Source organism: Lytechinus variegatus, chromosome 8 (assembly GCF_018143015.1).
Source record: "Lytechinus variegatus isolate NC3 chromosome 8, Lvar_3.0, whole genome shotgun sequence".
Classification (NCBI taxonomy): domain Eukaryota; kingdom Metazoa; phylum Echinodermata; class Echinoidea; order Temnopleuroida; family Toxopneustidae; genus Lytechinus; species Lytechinus variegatus.
Window position 1 is genome coordinate 3,375,276 of NC_054747.1, and position 23,107 is coordinate 3,398,382.

Sequence of the window (23,107 nt, forward strand, 5' to 3'; positions counted from 1 at the left end):
TCTTCCTTACACCTTCATCGATATATCTTTCAAAATAATTTTTTTTACAACAAACTTTTCGTCTGGGTCAATTCACCTGAAGCTAAATAGGTGAGTAAATGATAGTAATTTCACTGGATAATATATTAAGTGGATATTTACATGAAATAATACAAACAGAGATTCAAATATGAACAAACACGTTCATTAACAATACATAAAATGAGCATGTTCAATTTACCTTAAACCTGACTTTTACTTAACTAAATACGGTTCAGAAAAATACAATACTGCAAAATGTCCCAATTCACCAACAAGTGAAATACAATAAAAATCCAATATTCATTTAACATTAGAATACTGATGTTAATCACGAAAATTTTTATTATTAATTTTTGTTTAATCATTATCACCATGCTTGACAAAAATAAATTGACATAAAATAATACATGTAAGGAACTAAGTATATAATATGCTTGAATCGCAAAGTCCCTCAAATATCATCGTGTTTAAGTATTTCGCTTAAAACAAGCATCGGAACCAGGGGGGGGGGCAAAGCCGCCCCTTGGTCTCTCCTTTTGAGAGGCACAATTAAAATTTGTAATGGAAAAATGTGCCCCCCTTTTCAAATTGAAGACCTTTTGCTGTCAATTTTTCCTTGGGAAAATGTGACCCCCTTTGGAAAATCCTGGATCTTCCACTGATAAACGTTACGTCCTACAAATTAATATTGATTGATGGGCTAAAGAACTTCACGGAGTGCATAAATGAATATCTAGTTGGATAGCTATGAATGTCTCCATTCAAAGTAAAATCATCAAAAAATATAAAGGTAATTCTTTTTTTTTAATTTAAGCGACATAATACGTTCTCTAATTTGCTATTTCATTCATATGGATATAAGTAATTTTCAATTCTTTAAGTCTATAAAATAAACGAATAGTATTATCAAAATATCCAGATCCACTGCAAATCCGTACGGCTCTCTTTTGAATTTTAAAATCAAGTTTGTATTTACTTGATTGTATGCCAATTGTATGGAGGCTTAATTGCGCCATCCATATGTTCAGATAATCATCTTGTTTACATATACATCCTTCAGAAAAAAATGAACAGAAGATCTAGCCATGTCTATCAGATGACGTGTATTCATCCTGGATTATGATCAGATGACACGACGAAGACAAAGATATTTTCATCATCTCATCATCTTTTTAAGGATGATAGGTATGACAAGATGATTATATTTGAAAATGTGGGTGGCATCTATAGGCTTCTACAATATTGCAATATGAAATGCTAGAGTGAATGAATGATTTGTAAATTAGAAACTTTAATACGAAGTGGTATAATCGAGACTATTGGATTCAATACCATCTAACACAAAAGATCTTTGCCTTATTGGAACTTCCATGTACCCTATCCTCAAAGCTATCCGGAATTAAACCTTTAGTCTCCCTCCTCTTGAGAATGCATCCATATTTTGCTTCGTTTAATTTGATATACCATAAATTCCGGATGCTTCATTTTAGTAATAATGATAATAATTGTAGTATTTGTTCTGGTATAGCTACGAAATATATATATATGAAGTGAATTTGTTTTCAAAATGGACGATACAGTCATGACAAATTCACCCTTATGATTAATTTGTAGAACCCCTCCCCATTCCCAGTTAACTTTATGTCTTTTTTTTACATTGTAATAACAGATTAAAATATAGCTATAATTAAGTCGTTTATTTTAGGAAACACCTCTTACGTATCGAATCTAATTTCTTTCACATGTTTTCACATGCTCCCCCTTGCCTCCATTGCTTTAATGTTTGTTTTTTTTAATCTAAATGTGTTTTGATGAAATTTGATTCTACGTATTCTAATTCATTTTTAATGTTCATAATTATGTTTATAAACTATCAACCGGTGAAGGGGAAACTTAAATAGGAACTAGTGTCCTTATGTCTATCCCTGACCAACGGTCAATGGGTCTTGCAATTTTCGTGTATTTGTAATTTCTTGTACTCCTTTTGCCAGAAATAAAATGAATAAATATAAATACAAAAAAATTGACAAAGGTCGCGTACATTCTCGTGCATGTACATGTACGTGACCTTGACGTATGTACTCATTATGTAAAAATTCATTCACCCGGCTTGATGTGCGATATCTCTACATTATCTCACATTTCCCTCTGGGCAGTGGCTCCTTCTCTTTTCGCCAGTGGAACGTGATGTTATCATCGGCTCTCTTGATACAGGCTTCCAGGATCTTGAGAAGAGCAATGTGTTTCTTAGAATCCATCTCGTGGTTCAAAGCTGTGTAGTTCTCAATGAAGAATAGACTGTTCTTCTCCATACCAGCTCCGGTGATGTCGCCAACGATCTCTTTCTGGTTCAAGATGCTGTTAGCGAAGGTCACAACCATGATCGGATACGAGCCTGCATGATGATGATGATGACGATGGTGGTGGTGGTGAAGATGGTAAAAAGTGGTGATGATGATGATAACGTGAAGATCGTGATGAGGATTATGAAAGTGATATTGAATACGGTGGTGATAATGACGAAAATGGTGAGGGTGATGATTGTAAAAAAGATAATGGTAATATGTAAATAAAATGTACTAAGTAGTAGTACACTCCAAATTCCAAGAATTTAAACAAATCCAGATTGGATAGTGACCAGCCGAAAGCTGTACTAATTTCAAATCTTATATAACACCTGCTTTTGCAAACTTTGCTCATTCACCCACACTTGTCGAAACGTCGAGTTTGGGTGGTTCTTTTCAGGACCAATATTTGCCCGAGAAAGTGCCCGAGAAAGATACATGGTGTACCGTGAAACCTACAGCACTATGTCATTGAACCAATACCTTCAAAACATCCAAAACCCAAACAATGGTCAGGAGAAAAAGACTACAAAATTTTTCAAGTTACCTCATATTGGTAAAGCATCAAAGGAACTTGAAAAGAGAATCAACATTATGGTTAAACAATATTGCCAAGATCTTCATATTACTCTTTCTTTCTCATCTTTCAAGCTCAGTTCTTTACTTTCTGTTAAAGACTCCATTCCCCAGGCAGGCCAGGAGCTTCGTGCTCGTGTCATATATCAATTTACATGTGCGAGATGTGAACTCGGCTCGGGGGTTGAACACGAGAGCCGTGCTCAACACGGCAATTTTATGCTGTGTAAACGCAATCAGAGTGATCCGCGAGCCGTGTCGAACACGGCTTTATCGATCCTACAAAATCGAAGGTTTCAACCTGCGACCCGAGTCAGACTCGGCAATTTTTTCGTGTGTAAACAGAAAGCCGTGTCGAACTCTCTTGACCTAGGTCACTGCGCGCTTTCACTTTTGGCATTGTTGTTGTTCGCACGGACAAGATTCGATTCCGGCGGTGAATTTCCCGCCTTTAATTTGCGACGTCATAATTCTTCTTCCGTTCGAGATCCGCGAGCCGTGTTGAACTCGCCTTTTCATATGTACGTATGAACGCGATCTCTGATCCCTTCTTCGCAGTCTTCAACCCGGCTCGCGGATTCAACACGCGAGCCGAGTCAATGTGTAAACACGGTATAAATTGGTCAAACCAAGCGTCATTAGAAGACACGAGTACAGGAGCACCTGGGAATGTACATGTAGTTACACACAGTGTCTCTCATGTCTGGAAACACATGCAATCATCACCCCAAAGCTTGTTAGAATGCAATACCCACTGTTTCAAAATTCTCGATACTGCTCAAACAGATTTTCAACTAAAAATAAAAGAAAGGCTTTTCATCAAATGGAAACAACCTCAACTAAACCAACAGGTGTACAATTACCAAATAATGCTATCCATTTAATTTAACCCACCCCTATCTGATAAATCCATAGACTTTGTAAAAATGTTTACTTCATTCCATTTAACAATTGAATTCACACCTGTGTAATCCTGTGTAACTACATTCTTGAAATTTTTATTTGACATCCTAACTGTATAAATACCAATGACTGTTAATAATTTTCAGGCTGAGGATGAGGTGCGACACCTCGAAACATGTTCCGTTTATTAAAATATTATGTTCTATTCTTTATTTTTGTCTTCAATTTAGTATCGTGTCGTTCTTTTGGAAATACAACACTATATTTTACGTGTTAAAAGTATAAAACAATGCAATGGTAATAACTTTTTTTTAACGATAAGACAACTTACCGAACTCTTGCCTGATTTTTGGTACAAGTGACGATATGAATTCACGACAATGCTGTATTCCAGTAGCAGAGCTAGGAAATAAAATACAAATAAAATGATAACGATGACGGTGAAAGTGATAATTTGTGTGGCGACGCAGCGGACTCGATGCGATTTGCAATATTCAATTAATACGAGGTGCCTGCCCCAAGCGTTTGTGCATATAGAACGCATTTGCACCACGACGCTGGACGAACCCTAGAACACAGCAAATGCATTGAAAACGTCCGTCAAATCACAATGAATAGCTGGGAGGCCTTTGTCGAAAATTGGTGAATAGGAGTAGCAGCTTTCTCCTACGCTTTGGAGCTGAAAAAAATGCAAATATGACGTTTGTCCATTACACTCTAAAAATGAAGTAAAAAAAAATTTGAACTAAGACAAATCAGCACTCCGAAGTGCAGTCACTATATACACGCTCTTTAAGAGCTAAATTAGCACTTAATTTTTTAGAGTGTATATAGTCCAGGAAAAAACTGATGCCTCGATTCACCAACCATCGACAAAGACTTCAATGTCATGAAAGGCACTTGACAATACATTCTCGATGTTCTTGGAAGCGGTCTGCCTCGCGGTTGCGAAAACAACCGAATAAGGTGAGTAACCTAGATCCCTACATCGTTCCGAACATCTCAAATAGGGCCTGTAAAACTGTGCATTCTATTTTTTTATGAAACGAGAGAATGCATTTCTAGATGATAGTTCGCTTAAATTACTTCATATCTTCTAGGATTGTCGCGGTAATTTTTTTTTGATATGATTTATCTAGGCCCCATCATTCAGACTATATAGGAGAAAATGAATCCACAAACATTGCAAGTCTATACAATATTAAATAGGGGTACGTCAGGCTGAAAAATATAAATATAAACACAATAACAAATCAACTGCATTAAAAGAAAATTCCAAAACCCTTTGGAAAAGCAGTCCATGTATTTCGGTATGACCGATTAAAGTGCCAATGACGTCATTTTTCCCTTCTCTCTATTTAACACACACCCCACAGACACCCTAACACGCCCCTCTCACACATACAGGTCCCCATTATAGGCGGATATCTCTCCCCGAAGATAGGGGGACAAGGGGCTGAAAATTTTGACAGGCAAAACAAAAAATAAATCACCCAAAAAGTAGCGTCACCTCGTCCAAAATGCACGTTTTATTTCGATTTTGAATGATATAATTCTTTCCACCAAAAATAGTAGGGGGACATTTGATATTGTGTCCCCCCCTTAATATTTTGACTAGGGGGACGCGTCCCCCCTGGGATTTCCGCCCATGGTCCCCGACCATACACATCCATTCACCCTCACGCAAGCACTCACACAAATACACCCCAAAATCATACGAACGGACACATCTACACACGTGCATACCCACACAGATATGCACATAACAAACATGACAAATAAAAGACAGAATGAACGGATAGATGTGCATAATTACATACTTGTATTTAAGGATAAAGATGGGACAGTCGATCCTTTCTCCAGCTGTCCAAGAACGAGGGTCGATTCCTCGCTTTCCAGCTGTTTGGAAGAAAATGTAAAAGATGAAACGGTTGAATAACAGTGATTACTCTGTTCGAAATACATTGTACTTCAAAAACTGATAAACAAGCTCACAATAACATGTTGCCAGGTTCATTTTCTTCATATTTGAAGAAATTGAAAAAGATATATTTTTGGAAAGGTTATTGTATATTAAGGAATTAGAATAACAATGTGTTACCTCTAAGGACGCCCTCTTAGATATTACAAAATAGCCGTCAAGTACAGGGTTATGTCCTGGATTCTAAAACCACTTATGACCACTGAATGCAATTTTTATAGAATAAGGACTTATACTTGCTAAATTATCTGAAAATTTTAATCCAAGCCTTGGTAAAGTATTGAAACCACACTATGACAAAAGTTCATTGACCCTATATGACCTTGAACATGTGACATGAAACTCATGCAAGAAAATCCGTGATACGTCATAACCACTTTTTCAGTTAAGTTGACTTTGTCAAAAACTTTAATCCTCAAACTGATATCCCAATATGGTCATAGCTCATTGACCTTTACTGACCATTGACCAAGACCATGATATCCGAAACACGTGCCAAATATGTCATTCATAAGGCATATGCGACACCCTGGTTTAACATGTCCCTTACTGAAAGATAAAATTTAGTTGCATTATTTGCAACATGTGCTTCATTCTTGCAATTAGTAGAAAAAAATATGCAAAAAATAATGTCGTTAAAATGATTTTGTTTCTGAAAAGTTGCTTATTTGATACCATTAGTGTTTCCTGATCTCAGAAATAGTGGTTTAGTGCAAAACGTAATATTCAAGGTTACTTAGAAGCAGATATATTACCTGATTTCGTTGGAAATTTTGTAAAATCCAAGACGGTGGCTTTATAGGTCTCAGTGCAAATGCAAACATTATTATGCTGATTCTTCATACAATAACCTTTCAAAAATGGATAATTTTCAAAGTCTTACCCAAATCTGGCGAAATTACGTAGCGATCTGTCTCTGAGACATGGTGATATGCAGATCTTTTTTTTTGCTCGGCAGACACGATGCACAAACTTTTTCGACAAAACTCAATGACCGAGCTTGTCGTTGGGGCGCTTTTCCATTTTGTAAAGTCAAATTGAAGGGTTTTGTAAGAATTTTCAGTGATTTTTTTCCAAAATAATTTTCTGGCCGTGGGGCACTTATTAAACTGATTTTCGGTTAAAAAATGAATAAAATTCTATAATTATATTTTATAGCTTGCTGGTCTTATTCATATTATCATTGTATCTATATTATTTTGATTGTTACATGTACCTTCCGATAATGTCTGTGAAATTCATATAATTGGTTGAAAAATCTTTAAAATTTAAAGTATGCCTCCTTATTTCAATCATTAAAAAGAACATAACTGGGTGCAAGAAGCGTTTGGCGATTTTCGCAAGTCATTAAAAATCCTTATATATTGTCACGAAATGGGTTTTATTTCGCGTTAGGAAATTATCTTTGGTTGCTTTATAATAATTCTGTCGTAGCTGGCGAGATTACATGCATGTTTCTACACTAATAATGACGTAGACAAGACATTGAAAGTTATGCATGTTTTGAACCGTTTTTGTGGAATAACGATTTCCTGGAGATGCTTAACTGATTATTATGGTTATCACTAGCTTGATCTAAATGAATGCTTTAATTTGCTATGTCATTCATGCATATCCGGTTTTGGAGACGAAAGTTATAGCTGTTCTAAGATTGTAATAGAGGTTAACTATAACAGATATTGTATAATTAATGCATAAGTACAGTAAGTTAATGTACTCGCGAGGCTTTGTCGATGATCTGTTGAAATACGGCGCCCACGGGGGTGCATTGCACGTAAAGTATGCAGATCGATTTGGATTCGCTATCCAATAAATAAAGTTGGTGGATGCGATCGAAATGATTTATATGATCATTCGCATGTCTTTCCACGGGGAAACCTAGAATTCTAGGCGACGACTGTGGTTAGATTTCCTTGTATGTTGGGTCTTTTGCACGCCAGCAAGAGACTATACCTGGGCTTGCTCTTTTGGTAGTCTGGGGTTGGTCTGGAGGCGGACGGTTCGGAGTCTGGAGCAGACGGCTGGTGGTCCGGAGCAGACGGGTTGGTCTGAAGCGGATGGTTGCTGGTCTGGAAGCAGACGGTCGGAGGTCCGGGGCAGACAACGGGGAAAACTACAAGTAGAGCAGAGCCAATGGGTGTGGTCGTGAGAGCCTGACTGCAGAAGGACCCATACATATGGTCGAAGAACCAGACGTCGTTCCGGTACTGAACAGACGTGGTTGCAGTACGGAATCAGACGTGCATGGTTGCAGTACTGAACAGATGTCAGTGGTTGCAGTACGGACTCAGACGTGGTCGTGGTACTGAACAGACGTGGTTGCAGTACTGATCAGATGTCAGTGGTTGCAGTACGGACTCAGACGTGGTCCTGAACAGACGTGGTTGCAGTACTGAACAGATGTCGGTGGTTGCAGTAAGGACTCAGACGTGGTCGTGGTACTGAACAGACGTGATTGCAGTGCTGAACAGACGTTGTTGCAGTACGGTATCAGACGTGGTCGCGTACTGAACAGACGTGGCTGCAGTACGGAATTCAGACGTGGTTGCAGTACGGAACAGACGTGGTTGCTGTACTGAACAGACGTAGTAGCTGGTCGTAAGCAGACGACGGAGGAAATTAACAGAGTCCATGGGTATGGTCGTAGGAGTTTAACTACAGAGAAACCCATACCTATGGTCGAGAGAGCTTAACTACAGGAATCAGATGCATATGGTCGTAGGAGCTTAACTACAGGATTCAGATGCATATGGTCGGGTGAGCTTTTGGAGCTGATAACAAAGAGTGTAGCCGTCTGGAGGTTGCCTGGTGGTGGTACTGACAGGATCGAGGCGTGTGCAAGTGTCAACTGCGGCAGTATATCTCTGCCAAACGGATCCACGACTAAAAGTTTGGAAATCGACGTGGCGACGCACCCGCCGGCGGCAGGCATCCTGACAAGAGCGAGCTGCCGGCGGACCGAACCACCCGCCCCGCCCAGCGATTCCGTCACAAGTGATGTCAGTAGTGGGATCCAGTGACAATGGCACAACAAGGAAATATGCAGTATCGACCGACGCCAGGAGAGATGATGGCGAACTTAGAGAGGAGTATGACAGAGATTGACCAAATGATGGAGCAGTTAAGATTGTCCATAAGACAAGCACCCGGAGCAGAATCAAGTGGACAGGATATTCCCCCAACTGTGAGTGGACAAGCGGATAGAGGACCAAGGAATGACTCACAGATGGAAGGGGCACAGCAGGCTGGATTCAGCTCAACGCCCAGAGAGCAGATGAGACGATCATCTACTGCAAGACCCGGTGTTCAATTTACACCCCCACAGTTTTCCCCACATATTCAGGATGCGGGGATGGCAAATTTTGATGCTATGATTGGCAGACGACCACATCTGGTACCGGACAGATTTGATGGACGTACACCTGTCGAAGATTATTTGCATCACTTTGAGGCCTGTGGTGGATTGGCATATCCCGAATTCGACGAAAAGGGGCAAGATCGGCTTGCCCGAGGGCATTTCCTAGATGCCATAGTAACACCAGAAATAAGAGAGGGATTGTTCCGTGCTCAACCTCGCACATTGGATGATGCTGTGGAAGCTGCTTTAAACACAGAGGCCTTTCTGAGAATGGAGGGTCAGAGGAATGAAGTGAAGCGGGCCATAAGGTACAGCCGAGCTCTGGAAGAGCAGGAGTGTGAGGTTGCAGCAGTGGAGGAAAAGCAACCAAGAAATCCAACTATCGATAAGATAGTAAAGGCTGTCATAGACGCCTTGGATGAAAGAGACAAGAAAAAGGAAACAAAAATCAGGACCAAATATCAGGAATCAAGAATAAATGGCGTAGAACCAAAAGGAAAAAGAGAGGAACCAAATAAATCAAGGATTGATGAACAAGAGGAACAAAGATGTTTCAACTGCAATGGATTGGGGCATTGGAAGAACAACTGCCGATATCCAAAGAAAATAAAAGGAAGAACAGCAGCTTTTCAAGTACCCGAAAGGGAAATGATGAACGAAATAAAAGGAAAAGAGGAACAAATCAGAGTCGGAACGACTCTAGATGGACAAGACAAGAAAGGAACAAGAGAACAAGAAACAGATGAACAAATCAGAGTCGAAGCGACTCTAGATGGACAAGAGAAAAGAGGAACAAAGGAACAAGAAAAAGAGGAACAAACAAGAGTCGAAGTGACTCTAGATGAGCAAAATAAAAGAGGACAAAAAAAGAGGAACAAACCAGAGTCGGAGCGACTCTAGATACCAAGAGAAAAGGGCTTTACCTTCAAGGCAAAGTAAATGGACAAGAATTGAAATTACTGGTCGACACTGGAGCTACCAACACTCTCATTGGAATGCCGACCCTTCCTGCATGAGAAAGTGTTTGATCAGATAGAGGAAAAGAGAAGACCAGAATTACTACCAGTGACAAGTGTTGTACTACAAGCAGATGGATCTCAATTGAGAATCAAAGGAAAGTCAATGTTGGAAGTGCAGATTGGAGATATAGTCGTCACTACAATGGCTACAGTGGCTAGTCTAAAGAATGAGGGCATTTTAGGGCTAGATTTTCTAGTCAAAATCAATGCTGTACTAGACTGCCAAAAGATGGAATTGAGGACCAACTATGGCATAATTCCATGCCTAGATAGTAACGGAGAATCATTCTGCAGGAGGATAGTAGCGGGAGAAGATTATTCAATTCCTCCAGGACACGAGATGGTATTAGCAGGTAGAGTTACAGGCAGAAAAGTGTCACTAGGTGATGGATTAGTAGAACCACCTGCAAATCCAACAGAACTAATCAAGAAAGGACTCATCGTCGCCAGATCTGTTGTGAAGGCAGACGAAGATGTACTACCTGTTCGGGTTTTCAACCCAACCAAGGAACAAAGGATCATAAAGGCAGGCACTGCCATTGCTTCATTGTCAGGGCTGGACAAAGTAAGCATGGAAATGTGTAACCTTGCCGAGCCAACTGAGACAAATACCAACACAGAAATACCAGAACATTTGAAGGACCTCTTTGTTCGCAGTACTGACGAAGTGCCAGCCCAATGCCATGATTTGATAAAAGAACTGCTGGTTGAGAATGCAGATGTTTTCTCTACAGGACCTTCGGATCTTGGACAGACCAGTTTTGTCCAACATGGCATAGATACTGGTACTGCGAAACCAATACGTCAAGCCCAGAGGAGACATCCCCTGACGCAGAGGAAAGAAATAGACGAGCAAATAAAGAATCTACTAGCTCAAGGCCTGATTGAGCCAGTGACCAGCCCATGGGCATCCAACAGCGCACTGGTCAAAAAGAAAGATGGCAGTCAAAGATTGTGTGTTGACTACCGTCAACTCAATGCAAAGACGAGAATTGACGACCTTCAGGAACAGGTTGTTCAACTGGTTGAAACCATCACTGACCAGAGCTCACAGGAGAAAGCTGGCTGGCAAGAAGAACATAATGATATACGTCCTATCTACAAGGCCAAGAAACCTGGCAACAGGCCTCATGAAGATGAAACATGCACGCGTTCCATGACTTCTAGACGTCTACTAGAACATTGGGATGCCTTAGAACTGAAGGAAGATTCTACATGCCGTCTTCTTCGAATAGACCCTGTGCCACCGGACCGGGAAGATAAGGAACCGCGACTGAGCCGATCTCTGATGAGGTCACAACATCGCTCTGACTTTCGCTCACCACGTCGGTCAGAATGTTCTAGTTTGGTTCGTCATTCCCGTTCCCGATCTCCAAGACGGAAGTCCAGGACACTTCAAATGGATATCCCTAAATCATCCGTTCCAGATTGTCCAAAGTCTCCTGAACCTGACCGATCAGAAGTATCTCCACGGCATGGTCGGAATTCTACCCCTGAACCAGAGGAGCAGCTGGACTATGATGAGAGGCCGCCTTCACCGCTTGATTTGAGATACGCTTCTAGGAAAGTGGTGTCGGAGATGCCGTCTACCAGTGACTGGATAGAATGCACCGGTAGGGATGCTGAGACGCAGACTGACAACCCCCGCCAGAGAATTCAGGCAATGAGAACCGGCGGATCAGAAGAGAAGGTGACCCTGAACAAGTCAACCGACACATTCCAGATTCCACCAGATGTCACCTAGCTTTGTTCGTACCACGGAGCGTTACATCACTAAGAAAGGAGAACTGCTAGAAGTAATGACAGATGAACTCAAGGAAGAGGAGTCGTCTTGAACAGTATCTCTCGTGTTGGACATTATTCTTCATGCCAAATTCTTTAAGAGTTTTCTTTGGACTTACACTGTTGTGTTTTGTTGAACCTGAACATTAGTTGACTACTTATGCATTTTTGTTTGTGGAGAAAAGACACAATGCATAGTTTGATATACAGATGGATACGTTTTGTTATTGTGCTACAGTGTCTGATGTTGTTAAATGACGCTCGGGGGCCGAGCTTTGAAAAATAAGGGAGTTGTGTCACGAAATGGGTTTTATTTCGTGTTAGGAAATTATATTTGGTTGATTTATAATGATTTTGTCGTAGCTGGCGATATTACATGCATGTTTCTACACTAATAATGACGTAGACAAGACATTGGAAGTTATGCATGTTTTGAACCGTTGGGGAATAACGATTTCCTGGAGATGCTTAACTGATTATTATGGTTATCACTAGCTTGATCTAAATGAATGCTTTAATTTGATATGTCATTCATGCATATCCGGTTTTGGAGACGAAAGTTATAGCTGTTCTAAGATTGTAATAGAGGTTAACTATAACAGATATTGTATAATTAATGCATAAGTACAGTAAGTTAGTGTACTCGTGAGGCTTTGCCGATGATCTGTTGAAATACGGCGCCCACGGGGTGCATTGCACGTAAAGTATGCAGATCGATTTGGATTCGCTATCCAATAAATAAAGTTGGTGGATGCGATCGAAATGATTTATATGATCATTCGCATGTCTTTCCACGGGGAAACCTAGAATTCTAGGCGACGACTGTGGTTAGATTTCCTTGTATGTTGGGTCTTTTGCACGCCAGCAAGAGACTATACCAGGGCTTGCTCTTTTGGTAGTCTGGTTGGTCTGGAGGCGGACGGTTCGGAGTCTGGAGCAGACGGCTGGTGGTCCGGAGCAGACGGGTTGGTCTGAAGCGGATGGTTGCTGGTCTGGAAGCAGACGGTCGGAGGTCCGGAGCAGACAACGGGGAAAACTACAAGTAGAGCAGAGCCAATGGGTGTGGTCGTGAGAGCCTGACTGCAGAAGGACCTATACATATGGTCGAAGAACCAGACGTCGTTCCGGTACTGAACAGACGTGGTTGCAGTACGGAATCAGACGTGCATGGTTGCAGTACTGAACAGATGTCAGTGGTTGCAGTACGGACTCAGACGTGGTCGTGGTACTGAACAGACGTGGTTGCAGTACTGAACAGATGTCAGTGGTTGCAGTACGGACTCAGACGTGGTCGTGGTACTGAACAGACGTGGTTGCAGTACTGAACAGATGTCGGTGGTTGCAGTACGGACTCAGACGAGGTCGTGGTACTGAACAGACGTGGTTGCAGTGCTGAACAGACGTTGTTGCAGTACGGTATCAGACGTGGTCGCGTACTGAACAGACGTGGCTGCAGTACGGAATTCAGACGTGGTTGCAGTACGGAACAGACGTGGTTGCTGTACTGAACAGACGTAGTAGCTGGTCGTAAGCAGACGACGGAGGAAATTAACAGAGTCCATGGGTATGGTCGTAGGAGTTTAACTACAGAGAAACCCATACCTATGGTCGAGAGAGCTTAACTACAGGAATCAGATGCATATGGTCGTAGGAGCTTAACTACAGGAATCAGATGCATATGGTCGGGTGAGCTTTTGGAGCTGATAACAAAGAGTGTAGCCGTCTGGAGGTTGCCTGGTGGTGGTACTGACAGGATCGAGGCGTGTGCAAGTGTCAACTGCGGCAGTATATCTCTGCCAAACGGATCCACGACTAAAAGTTTGGAAATCGACGTGGCGACACACCCGCCGGCGGCAGGCATCCTGACAAGAGCGAGCTGCCGGCGGACCGAACCAACCGCCCCGCCCAGCGATTCCGTCAATATATATATATATACTTACCAACTCATCAATGCGCTTGACAGCTGCTTTGCTTAAGTCAGGGTAATTAATGCTTCAGAACTTTAGAGCAATTTGAACTTAAGCGATATACAAACTTTTGTTATTATCATTATAACTGTTCTTTTCCAAGACTATACCAAAAACATGAGCACACAACTTGAAAGAGAGGGAGAGGGGAAAATCACACGCAAAAGTATGGCAGGCATTTTCGATTATCAGGGATGGGGATCAATATCCCAGTGGGGGTTAACACTGCCAATTGCAAGCAGTAAAATTGGGGGGAAAAAACAAATACTCAACTGATTTCATCCATTACATCCCGAACTTTGTAATAACCCAAATCCGATAGTCCACGTGTATCGAAAGTTGTAACCTGATCGGTAAGTATAACAGGGTCTCGGAATAAAGTCTCCCCTCCTTGCCCTAACGTATTGCTCTCGATGTAGATCTGCTCCCATACACCTTTGTAATGAGGGGGAAATGAAAAATGGGAAAAAAAAATTAAATCTGGTCCCCAAGTAATACAGAAATCTTCTTTTTTTTCGGTGAAAATAGGCGTGATTCATTCAGTACATGCATGTGTGACAGATGTAGTAATAAGTAATGTATTGCGGAATTTGCACTAAACGAATTTATTGCAATCAAACGAACACTGTAAAAAATGATGTGCTAATTTAGCAGTTACAGTGCTTGTATATTGACTGCACTACAAGTGCTGATTTTCTACTTCAAATTTAAACTAGAAAATCAGCACTCGTAGTGCAGAGAATATACAAGCACTGTAACTGCTAAATTAGCACTTCATTTTTTACAGTGAAGAAAGAACTGACTTCATGTTGCTTCGCATAAAGAAATACAACAGAATATGCACACGCACCGTGTTGAACTAATATACAATATATCATAAATGAGCAAGCATACCCTAATGCTAGGTTCCCACTGCCGATCAAACCAACACAACCAAGCCCGATCAAGCCCGATCACCCATTTTTCCCCGACCAATCCCGACCACATGCCTAAACACGAGCTCTTCCCGACCGCTATTTGACCATTCACGACCCATATTCGACCATTCACGACTCCTTCACGACGTACAGTCGACCACTACTTAGATCTCTTCTCGATCATTCCGATCTACATACGATCCCAACGCGATCCCTACTACACTAGCTGGACGTCCATCCGATCTCTACACAATCTAGACCCAAGCAGATCAACTTGGTCGAAAAGAGATCCAAGATCAGTGGTGAATTGACTGTGGTTGCACAAACATTATCGTCAGCTGATGGTACAGTACGCATTTTTTTTTACTAGGGTTCAGTTCATCTCAAACTTGAAAGAGATGGAAATCAAACAGTTACAGTTGTGGGCTAGGTGGTTAGAGCTCCAGAGAAACAGGGTAATGGCTGTGGTTCAGCTCGAAAAAGAAGAAGTTGATGAACGTAGATGCAGGAGGACGCGTAGGCAGCAACGGCACAGGGAAATCTGCAGAGGCGTCGATCCTGGGGGGGGGGGGGGGGGGGGGGGGGGGGGGGGGGGGGGGGGCGATCGCCCCACCAATGAAAATATTGGGGGGCAAACATATCATTTTGCCCCCCCAATAATTCTGGATATGCATAAAAACAAGATTGTAATGTTCAGCAAGCGAGAATGAGATACACATCTCGTTCTTTATTTAAAATCGTGCTCAAAATGTCCGCTTTTCAGATTGGAATATAAAAATTTTCAGCTTGCGCTTCGCGCTCGCATCATTTCTGTAGCAAAAACCCATACTTTTCATGATTAAATAGGTGAATGTAAATGTCCTGTTTTCAGTTCTAATCCTCAAAAGAACTCCTGCTTCGATTTACAATCATCTTTTCTTGGATATATATTTTGTTCTTTATCAAAAACGTCCATGAAAGTGTCATTTTTCAGATCGAAATATCAAAATTTTCAGCTCGCGCTTTGCGCTCGCATCTATTCTTCTTTTAGATACAAATCTTAATCCTTGTTACCATAAATGCTTAGAATATCAAGTTTTCAGGTCAGAATATAAAGAAATTTCAGCTCACTCTCGGCACTCGTACTATCTGTGTAGTGAGATATGTATCCTTCTCATGAGTTACTACAAACGGTCCTAAACAGGCACGCTTTTCCTGTCAGTATTCTAAAAAAAAATTGCGATCGCATTAAATTGTTGGTGAGATATATATATATATATATATATATATAGTGGTTAAGGCACCGGCGTTCAAAGCTGGGGGCCCGGGTTCGATTCCCAGCAGAGACATTTTTTCGGCATCATCAATTTTTCCAAAGGGTAGATAGCTCTGGGGAACCTTGATTTAAGCTACGCCTACCATTGTTCTCTTCATCCATTTCTTTACAATATTTAATAATAATAATAATAATGGTGGCTACTTATATAGCGCACAGGTCCACCTTTCGGTGCTCATGGCGCTTAAAAAAGGCACTGCTATTATTATTACCCCAGCTAAGCTAGGCAACCGATTAAGGCGCACGCAGCTTTTTGAGGAATTACTTCCTGCCGGTACCCATTCATATCACCTGGGTCGAGTGCAGCACATAGTGGATGAATTTCTTGCTGAAGGAAATTACGCCATGGCTGGGATTTGAACCCACGACCCTCTGTTTCAAAGTCCGGAGACTAATCCACTGGGCCACAACGCTCCACTCCAATAAAAAGGAGTTGCCAAAAACTGTTGTACATGTATAACTTTACACATTTGTATTTCTTCTCCCATACATGTACTGTATCGAAGCAATAGCTTTGATCCAGCTGAGGCATGGCGGCTTGTCATTGTTCTAAACCCACCTTCACCCGACAAAGGAAATTGGTATAGTGTCGAAAATCTGTCTATCTGACGGTCAATCGGATTGGGTTCGCCCTAGCCATTAACCCGTCTCTGTGGTCTAGTGGTTAAGGCACCGGCGTTCAAAGCTGGGGGCCCGGGTTCGATTCCCGGCAGAGACATTTTTTCGGCATCATCAATTTTTCCAAAGGGTACATGTAGATAGCTCTGGGGAACCTTGATTTAAGCTACGCCTACCATTGTTCTCTTCATACATTTCTTTACAATATTAAAATAAAAAGGAGTTGTCAAAAGCTATTGTACATGTATAGCTTTACACACACACACACACACACACACACACACACATATATATATATACATATATACATATTTATATGTGTGTGTGAGGGTGTATGTGGGCGGGTGTTTTGTACGATCGAGCGCATTTGGAACGTTAATGATTTTGCCCCCCCCCCCCCAATCTGAAAAATGGATCGACGCCCCTGGAAATCTGGGTGAGGCAGTGGTTGACTCGGAGACCGCTCTTTGGACAATATGAACAACTGCTGAATGAGCTCAATAGAGAGGACCCTAAAGGGTTTAAAAATTTCCTGAGAGTGGACGCCGACATATTTGGGGAGCTTCTTGACCGCATATCGCCTCGAATAAAGAAGCAGGACACTAACTTCAGGTAATTACACCTTTTTAAAAGCATGATGAAATAGTCGTTTCAAATATAAATCTATTGATACTCATTTCGTAATTCTCTGGGAGTTACCACAGGAAAGTTTCTACAATACTTCTGCAAGATCACTTTTGCTCTGGTGTGAAAATTCATTTTTCAAGGAATGTTGGGGCGTGTTCTCATAGTGAAGAGGTGATCGGTAAAAGTACTTCAAATAGGAAGTTTTGTAAGTGGGCTAGCCACACAAACACTAAAAACGACCACTGTGTGTTGTGTATGGGTGATACTGTGGCCACAATGAACTGGTCAGTCCAATAATGAGTGTAGGTAATGGGGGACACCAACATGGCGACTGTTTGTTATGAATGGCAGGTGTCACAGGAAAGTCCTTGACAAAGCATCTTCTTTTATGTAATGAATCTAAAAAAATGACTGCAGAAATAAGAATAAATATGGGCCTAATTTCCTTTCTTTTTTTCAGAAAAGTTATTTTTAAAGCACTTCAGAACATTTATGATTTAAAGCATCATTTATTATTGCAAACAAAAAGACATGCTTTCAACCACATCTGGTTCATAATGTTTTAAAATAATGTTAAAATCATTGGCTACATGTTTTTCTGTAAGAAAAGTTTTTGAACTTAGCATGACAATCCCATTTTTACTAAAGTTTTCTTGCAAATAACATGATTTGTAACTGTCCCTCATTACCTACACATTTAGGTAATGAGAGACCTTTGATGATGACGTCATTAATCTTCATTATCTTATTAATCAATTAATTTGTGTTCACCATTTTGTTAACAAATATAGAGTAGAAGATGCTGAAGAGGAAAAAATAACTTTTAAGAGTGTGTCATTTTCCATGTTCATGTAAATTATGCAAATGAGCTTAACGGTCTCCAATTACCTACACTTACCCTATGTGAAGAGCTGCAAGTAGTCACCTGTTATCACTCCCAATTCCAGAACTGATTAATTTTAATATCAATAATAGGCCTACTGGTACGAAGAAAATGTGATAAGATCAGCACGTAATTGTGTCTTTGCCCTTGGTTGAGTTGCGATCCGAAAGATCGAGTGCGGTCGAGAAGTGATTGGGATGTGATCGTAAAGCAGTCGAGAAGTGAGCGAGTTCGGTCGAGTAAGTGTTCAGGGCAGACATGTATCGGTCGTGAAGCAGTTGAGTTGTTGATCGAGTTGATCGGGAACCAATCGTGTAGAAGTTGTGTGTGAATCGAGATGATCGGGTAGTGATCGGCGGAAAAAAATCCACCCCGACCAAACTAGACCTCTACACGATCGATTTTCGATCAACTCGATCTCTACTCGATCAGTACACGATCGCTGTACGATGGCTTGCCTTCACGACTCCTACACGATATTTTTTGGCATGCCAAAAAATGTCGTGTAGGAAGCCAGATCGATACCGATCAAGGTAGACCGACCCCGATCGCCCTTGCCGACCGAGCCCGACCAGGCCAAAATAGCTTGATCGGGCTTGGTCGGGCTGGTTTGATCGGCAGTGGGAACCTAGCACAGTGTCCCAGAGTGTGTGCCAAAGTGTGGAAAACAATGCAAAATCACTTTCACACTAAGACTTAAATTTAAGCATATATTAACAGTGTGAATCAATACATTCATATAGTCGACCATGTGAACACGCTGTGTACAGTCACACTGTCGAGGTGTCCACAGTGTGAACATATCTTCAAACTGTTTAATTTGTACGTTTTAAAAGTTTGAGTAATATTTTCACTGTGTGACGACACTGTGATCACACTGTATGGCACTGATCTTTTTGACAGGTTAAGGCCACAACGAATGGATGAAATTAACATTAAAGGATATTTCTGCTGAAATGGAAACACAGGATCATAATTATAAGAGCTCAATTTGCAACATTACTCTGGATTTCGTCAATCATCACTTTTAGATTGTTTTTGGAGCCTGATATTGCAATCATAAAACGAATAAAATTTGCCCATAACTACCACATAATAAACCATAATTGATTTAAAAAGCAGAAAATTTTACATCAAGCTAACGTGATGAAATGTAAAATGCTTTTACTGAAAACAAACCTTTGTAGGCAAAGTGAAGAGAGTTGAGAAAGGCACTCTTGCCTGAGTCTTGCACTCCGAAGACACCTAGTTTAACCTTGGATGGTTTTTCGAAGCTAGACCCTGCATCTCTGATCGTCCAATTACCAGGTCGGTAATCTTGGATCCTTTCACGGAGTCGTCGAATTTCAGCTGGCAAGCGTAAAACATGAATTTTTCACAAGAATGTAAAAAAAAATCGAACAGTTGTCACTGATATCATTGCATTGTATTGCCTAGAAGTTGAACATAATTATTATTATAATTATTATTTAAAAAAACATTTCATTGTACTATATTCGAGCCCGTAAAACCCTTTACAATGGAGATTTTTGCAAATTTCCTGTAGAAAGTTATGACACAGTTGGATTTCCATAGAGTTATGATTGATTGGATCAATCGTACCTCTTTGTAAGACGGGGCCCTGGTATTAAACAAGTGATATAAAACTGTACGCATGACGATTATTATGGTTATTATCACCATCATCATTATCATTATCATTATCATTTTTGTTATTGATATTATCATTATTACTATCAATGTCATTATTTATACATCTTATAATCGTGTATGTTACAAATGCAACTGCCTTATATATTGATAGGTCTAGTGGATTGGAAAATGAGAAAAATATACTACAAACCTGTGTTGTTCATATACCAAGCGACTGCAAATGGAGCGAACACAACGAGAACCGACAATACTACTTTGAAAACCGTTTCACTTCCTGAAAGAAATTAAATCAATATTAAATACTCAATGATGTAGTATGTGTAAATGAGGCATAGTTGAAAGCATAACAGAAAAAAGAAGTTCATTGAGACGATACGTTGTTTTACTGAAACCATTTAACTATTGTGAAAACTTCATGGAAATCCATCAAAGAATGATGGACGTGTGACGTCATATGAGAGAAGCTCCCCTTACCATAGAATATGGTACATGAAAGAGCATTTTCTCTTTTGAAAGACGGCGTGAAATGATATCACTAGTGATATATCCACTGCACGAATTTAATATTTTTACCTTAAAAAAAGAAAGAATTCGGGGAATTTATGTCCTATAAAATAATAGATGAAACGGTCGTCTGTGACGTCATAAAGTAAAAGAAAATAACGATAACTTGTTTTCTAAAATTTATGTTTTTTTCATCAAACCTTCCCCTTTTTTTTCCTGCTTTTAGAATCAATTTAACATCAGGGTTAACTTCCTTTGTCTAGACTGCATAGCAGAGGAGGAACTACATGTAGGCGCCGTTTTTACGACGTAAATACGACGATGGGGAAGGCTGCGTCGTCAATATTAAAATCTTAACAAAGATTAAGTTTTTGAGATGTCACCATAACTTTGAAAGTATATGAACCTAGTTAATGAAACTTGGACATAAAAGTAATCAGTATCACTGATCGTCTTGCCACATGATTAAGTTCAAAGGTCACACAACGTCAATAAACTTTAACCAGTTGAGAGAGATAGAGCTAGCTTAAGGTACACCAGAGTATGATGTGTGGGTTTTACTTACCCGTTATAACAGAGCCTAACAAAGAAAGGGCGATCAATCCAATCAAACATTTCTTCACAAGTTGTTCATTCATCTCCCCTTTTATGGTTGATATATATCACTTGCGCAGAAAATTACTAAAAAAAGGTGTGAACTTGAGATCAGCAGATAGAATAGATGTTGCGCACTCATGTGCAGAGAAATTTTATTTGTTATGGTAATTGTGCTTGGTTCGATCAGTACAGCCTGCTGGCGATGGGGAATCCCCGAGCTTTTTGACTCATGACCTTGCTGTCAGACTCACTTCCGGAAGTTGGTCTGTATAAATTGTGTTAGACCTTCGACGTCTTTCAGAACTCTACACAAGTTCGATATAAACAATGCTAACAAATTGATGCATTTTAATACTTTGACCATTTAAGTAAAATAAGGCGATTTAATTATTGTCTGCAAATGAACCTGAATACCCATAATGCACTGGGGAGAACGTTATCCAGCTTAATTAATGTTGTCATGGGATTCCCCGATGTTCTGCGTACGAATCAGGAAGTAAACATCGGCTGTCATAATCGGCCACTCGAAGTTGATTTTGTTTGTTTCTTTGAAGAGGTTGTCTCAGTAGCTTAATGAGCCAAAAAAAATTGAGGGGGCTCAATCCGGCATTGCGAGCGAGCGAGCAAAATTGTCGATATTTTAATCACTAATCAAAGTTTGTGATAGGTTTTGACATAACATTTGAAAAAATTATTCCTTTTCTCCCCATTTTCTTGGTTGTGATTTTTTTTTTTTTTGGTGGGGGGGGGGGGAGGGGGCAAAACGCCGATGTCATAATAGTCATTTCTCAGCTTTATTCGTATAAAACAACATACTAAAGATGTAATAATCTCAAAGCCCTATTTAGAAAGAGCGATCTGATTTTTTTTTTAATTTCATGTATGTTGTTCTGAAAATTGAATATTCTGGGCAATATTTATGAACCTGAACAAGATGCGTATGTATAAAGATGCGAAGCGCGAGCAGACATTTCTTTAATATGAGTTCTGGCTTGATCGAAAAGGGACCTAGGTGTTAAGGACGATTTGCGGTTAGCCATAAGACGCTACATATATCAACTTTTAGATATTTTTTTTGACATTCTGACCTAAAAAATTGACATTCTAAGCACTTTTTGAAATAAACGGTACACTGTAAAAAAAAACTATGAATCAGTAGTTAATACTTAATGAATATAAGTAGAATTTCTAGTTTGTAATTATATATTTCATTTTTAAAAAGTAGTTTTAACTTGTCTTTTAATTTACTTGATTTACTTGGGTTCAATATACATTTAAGAAAATTAACGTATTGCTGGTTTTCTTTGATTGAGTAAATCTAACTCAATTGTAGGCTAAGATGATTATTACTTATAAATTCTTGCTGAATGTACATATATTTTTCAATTAAGGCCTTATTTAAATAACGCATGAATATTCATTAGACATGTTAGAGCAAGTAAATGTTTGGGTGTTTTTTTAATAACTGTCATATCTAAGTGTGTTTGAATTTATTTTCGCATAAGGGTGTGCTGACTATTTTATTCTTTTCTTGAATCAAAGAAAGCGCAACATTAAATAGCCATTTAGCAGAAAATTTCAGATGTCTTTTTAGGTTTTCGGAAAATGATTATATTGTTCTCACTGTTTTATCTGTAAGAATGAAACGATCGCGTGTAAATATCAATGTAAGTACCAATTTATGTAACAGGTACGTGAAAGTGCACAAAGTCTAATATTTGGATGAAAGATGTCAATGATGAAAATGATGCCACTATAAAGTAAAAGTGGGGCGATGGGGGAGCGGACTTTCGAATAACGAAAGACAACTCCCCCATTTGATTTTTTCAAACATTTTAGTGATTGTTTTACTAAATTGAATTAAGTTATTGTAACTTAATTTTCTTGAGTGAAATGGATGCAAAGAAAATAAGTAAAGTTTACTTAAAACTGCCAAACTCATAATACTTTATAAAAATTAAGGCAATCTGTTGAAACAATTTTATTGAGTAATTTCAACTATTTTTTTATACAGTGTACATTAGGTATAAAACTAAACAAT

General features: G+C 39.8%; 1 protein-coding gene across 1 annotated transcript; it reads right to left on the bottom strand.

The window, feature by feature from the left end:
* Positions 1-1,822: 1,822 nt before the first annotated feature.
* On the bottom strand, positions 1,823-21,218 carry LOC121419829. Its single transcript, XM_041614294.1, has 7 exons — positions 21,035-21,218; positions 20,156-20,239; positions 19,492-19,662; positions 14,226-14,387; positions 5,666-5,744; positions 4,177-4,247; positions 1,823-2,416 (listed from the first exon to the last, which is right to left on the bottom strand). Exons 1-7 carry the CDS (start codon positions 21,105-21,107, stop codon positions 2,148-2,150), a joined length of 909 nt encoding a protein of 302 aa, XP_041470228.1. The 5' UTR covers positions 21,108-21,218; the 3' UTR covers positions 1,823-2,147.
* Positions 21,219-23,107: the final 1,889 nt, after the last annotated feature.

Coding starts and splice junctions, on each gene's coding strand:
- LOC121419829 (XM_041614294.1), bottom strand. CDS start 21,107: ATGAATGAACAACTTGTGAAGAAATGTTTGATTGGATTGATCGCCCTT. Junction 20,240..21,034: donor GTTAGGCTCTGTTATAACGG/GTAAGTAAAACC, acceptor AATTTCTTTCAG/GAAGTGAAACGGTTTTCAAA. Junction 2,417..4,176: donor AAAAATCAGGCAAGAGTTCG/GTAAGTTGTCTT, acceptor ATCATCATGCAG/GCTCGTATCCGATCATGGTT.